This window comes from Austrofundulus limnaeus, unplaced genomic scaffold (assembly GCF_001266775.1).
Source record: "Austrofundulus limnaeus strain Quisiro unplaced genomic scaffold, Austrofundulus_limnaeus-1.0 Scaffold237, whole genome shotgun sequence".
In the NCBI taxonomy this organism is placed as follows: Eukaryota; Metazoa; Chordata; class Actinopteri; order Cyprinodontiformes; family Rivulidae; genus Austrofundulus; species Austrofundulus limnaeus.
Genome location: NW_013952639.1, coordinates 418,211 through 422,251, shown reverse-complemented (window position 1 = coordinate 422,251; position 4,041 = coordinate 418,211). Strand labels below are relative to the sequence as shown.

The window sequence follows — 4,041 nt, the reverse complement described above, 5'->3', positions numbered from 1 at the left end:
GTGTAAACAGAGAATATCCGGGGTGAGAAGTGTCCTTTGTGATGTGTTGTGCCTTTTTAAGACAGCGGTCACTGTGCAAGTCCTCCAGTGAGGGGAGAGGACAGCCAATGATTTTTTGGGCTGTATTCACAACCCTTTGTAGAGCTTTCCTTTGAGCCGCAGTGCTGCTGTTGGTTTAAATAACTTGCAGTAAAGCAAGCAAAACTAAATAAAACTAGACATGGGTTTTTACAATGTAAAAACAAGTGTGCATTGCCATGTAGCATGTCATTGTCTGCAGCAATGGACTTGCAGAATGAACTTTGACCAAGTTCAAATGTGTTTTCTATACCAGCTTGAGCCTGTCACGTCAGCAGGTGTTTGTAATTAAGGTAATTGTGTGACAATATGAAATTTGAAGAGACGTTTTGTTAAAGTTGCAGTAGCTGGGTTTAGAACGCTGATCTCCCACATGAAAGTCCATGACATAGACCATTAGACTAATGGAGCTGTGGCAGAAGGTGGTGGCAGGGGTTGGTTTGTATGTGTGCAGAAAGAGGCTACATTGCCAATACAATTATTGACACAAAAATGCATAATATCACAACAATCGAGCAGTATTAAGACAATATTACAGTAAAACATTTATACTGTACTGTACTGTTATCACTGAACTACTGAGTTGAAAAATTAAACTATGGTGCAGTACCAAGTTGAGTACAGCATGGGGCAGTATTGGACCAATACAAGGCTCCATTGACTGCCATTATAATTCATTAAACATTAATATTTCATAAACTATAAGTTTTACAGGCACCAAAAGGCACAGCCATCATTTGGCACAGGAGCTTTACAGATATAAATTACAATGGCAGCTGTAGGACAAAGTATGCAGGAGGAGACGCATGGCAAAGTCGAGATGACTTCGATGACAAACGAATCACAATAGTGTGTATTGCATTGGCAATGCACACTGATGAAAGGCAGCAGAAAGAAGAAAAAAATCTTATAGTATCTGCGTCTTTATTTGATACGTTTGCAATTTCGTCCTTGTGTTTTTAAAAAGCCTCAAGTTTTTTATTTAAAAGAATTCTGACACTTGCTTTAATGACAAACAACATGAAAGTAATTTAGGAACAAAAACGATGAATTCATTCCAATCTGCAATAAAAAACTATTTTTTGCATTGTGTTTTAATATAGTGCTAATAAAAACACATTTATAGAATATAAACTCAAATTTTCTGTCTGATACATCCTTGAAAAGGGCTGTAAAATGAATGAAGTTTCAGCAAATAGGTTTTTTTTTGCCTTTGTTAAATAATAATAATAATAAATCTAAAATATGTATTGTATAAATGTATATGAGTACTTCTTTCCATTTTCTTGTTTAAACTGTTTCATTCTCTTTCTTTATTGAGGCAATCCTTTCAAAACAAAAGCTTCTGTTAGTTGTAAACAAATAGTGTCTGCCATTTCAAACAGAAAACTGTTTCCTCCTCATGGCTGTTTGGTTTGTAAAAAACACTTAATGTGACAGAAGCTCAAAGCAAACTGTGTTTGTGCTGGAGGAGAGTTAGTGTTGCTTTGAAATATGAATCTTCTGTACATTTAAAAAGAAAATAAATAAGACAGTTTAAACAGAAATATATTTGCTCAACATGTTTTTGAGTGTGTTAGCATCAATCAAATATGTTCTTGTTTTTCTGTCTGTATCAAAAACAACAATGAGGGAAATGGTCGAAGACCATCGTGATCTCCAGCTCTCACTGGAGCGGTTCACAGCTGAGTGTGAAGCGGCCAGGATGAGGATCAGTGCCTCCAAATCTGAGACCATGGTCTTGAGCCGGGAAAGGGTAGGGTGCCTTCTCCGGGTCGGGGAGGAGGTCCTGCCCCAAGAGGAGGAGTTTAAGTATCTTTGGGGTCTTGTTCACGAATGAGGGAAGAATGGAGCGGGAGATCGACAGGTGGATTGGTGCTGCGTCTGCAGTGATGCGGACGTTGTACTGGTCCGTCGTGGTGAAGAGAGCTGAGCCAGAAGGTGAAGCTCTCAGTTTGCCGGTCGGTCTACGTTCCTACCCTCATCTATGGTCAGGAGCTTTGGGTAGTGACTGAAAGAAGGAGATCACAGATACATGCAGCTGAAATGAGTTTCCTCTGCAGGGTGGCTGGGCTCTCCCTTAGAGATAGGGTGAGAAACTCATCATCCAGGAGGGACTCAGAGTAGAGCCGCTGCTCCTCCACGTCCAGAGGAGTCAGTTGAGGTGGATCATCTGGTTAGGATGCCTCCTGGACGCCTCCCTGGTGAGGTGTTCTGGACACGTTCCACTGGGAGGAGACCCAGAGGAAGACCCAGGACACGCTGGAGGGACTATGTCTCTCAGCTGGCCTGGGAACACCTTGGGATTCCCCCAGAGGAGCTGGTCCAAGTGGCTGGGGAGAGGGAAGTCTGGGTCTCTCTGCTTAGACTGCTGCCCCCGTGACCTGACCCCGGATAAGAGGAAGAAAACGGACGGACGGATCAAAAACAAAAAGTGACAGATAACAACTGTCGGGGTCACGATGAGGTTCTGAAGCCTGAAATAAAACAGCTGGATTACAAATGAGGAGCAGCACAAAGCTCAGGAGCTTTGGTGTTATTATCGTCTACACATATACTGTATTTACAGTATCATGAATGAAAAACAGCAGCAAGTATTTTTTCTGTCACCTCTGCTGCATAAAAACGATCAGCTCTGACGAGCTGCGACAAGCACCTGACAGTGAAGATGAGGATGAGTCACTGTTGCTGATGTGTTTGTGATTTACAGCTTTTCCCTTTCTGTCAGGATTCCACTCGGCCCCTTTTCATTCCAGCCTTATCGAGCGAAATCAGGGACAAATTCAGAGCGAGGAGCCAAGACAAACAGCGACAGGCGCCAAACTGCTCCAAGCACCACATTAACATAAAAACTCATCAGGTGTTTGATCTGATTATGAGTGAATTGTTTTTTTTTAACTTATTTTGTTGGGCTTTTGGTAAATAATAAAGTTGTGACATCATCAGCCATGTGGACGAACACAATTTTCACATTTTGCATCCCTAACCTTGTGTTTTAAATCACCAGAGGGCTTCGGCATGCAACTTACCAAATTTCTGGGTGATAAAAAAGCTGTTTCTGCTCGTGGTTGTCCCATCGTGACCTTTAGCCTCAACGGAGACACTGTATTGAGTCCCTGGCTGCAGATCTTTTAAAAATATGTCGTGTTTTGTTCCATCTACAGTAACATCTAATAAAAAGAAAAGGTTGTAAATGTAAAGAAACAAAATGAACAGGCAAATCGTGCAGAAGTTTGTGTTGAACTTACTGAGCAGTGGTCCGTTTTGCATCTCGTACAGAACTGTGAAGCTGACAACCCCGCTGCACGGGTACCTGGACTCTGTGTGCCAGTTCACCAAAGCGCCGGTGTTGGAGGTCTGGACATCTCTGATGACAACATTCTCTGGAACTGAAGGAATCATGGGTTTTTCAACAAAATCAGGCTCGGGCAAAGGTTACAAAAACAATCAATTTTAGGAATTGTTCCAAACAATCTGCATGGTTTACCTCCTCTGCTGGAGCAGATCTGCAGAGCCTCTGAGCTTCGACCCGTTCTGTCCTCGAGGAGGGGCGTCACCGTGATGTTATATTCAGTTCTGTTCACTAAGTCTAAAAAAAGAGAGCGGAGACGAGTATTTGCAGTTGTTGAAACGCAGGATCCTTAAAACAATGATTGAGACAAACTGAATCATGTCAAAGCAGGGGCGCCAGCAGGGGGTCCAGGGGGGGCCATGGCCCCCATGAAAATAAGCTGCCCCCCCCCCCCCCCCCAGTTTTATCCTCTTGAGTACCCAGGTTTTTCCTTTTCAATTCCCCGACCTATTTAGGAATATAACCTCATGAATATAAAAACAAACACTTTTTTTTTTTAACATTTAAGAGTTAAAAACATAAATTTATATTTTATTTAAAATAAAAAATTTAATTGAAATTAAAATGTACAGTAGATCCTCTGAATAAGGACAACCAGACCAGTCTAAAAC

At 41.8% G+C, this 4,041-nt stretch overlaps 1 protein-coding gene across 2 annotated transcripts in view; it reads right to left on the bottom strand.

Moving 5' to 3' along the window:
- The window catches only part of LOC106525678 (interleukin-31 receptor subunit alpha), a 26,002-nt gene that overhangs the window by 5,997 nt on the left and 15,964 nt on the right, over positions 1–4,041 (bottom strand). For both annotated transcript variants that reach the window (XM_014019988.1, XM_014019987.1), the window contains exons 11-13: positions 3,566–3,667; positions 3,327–3,467; positions 3,108–3,248 (exon numbers count right to left, since the gene is read on the bottom strand). In XM_014019988.1, the coding sequence (XP_013875442.1) occupies positions 3,108–3,248; positions 3,327–3,467; positions 3,566–3,667 (384 nt within the window). The remainder of the gene's footprint in view (positions 1–3,107; positions 3,249–3,326; positions 3,468–3,565; positions 3,668–4,041) is intronic.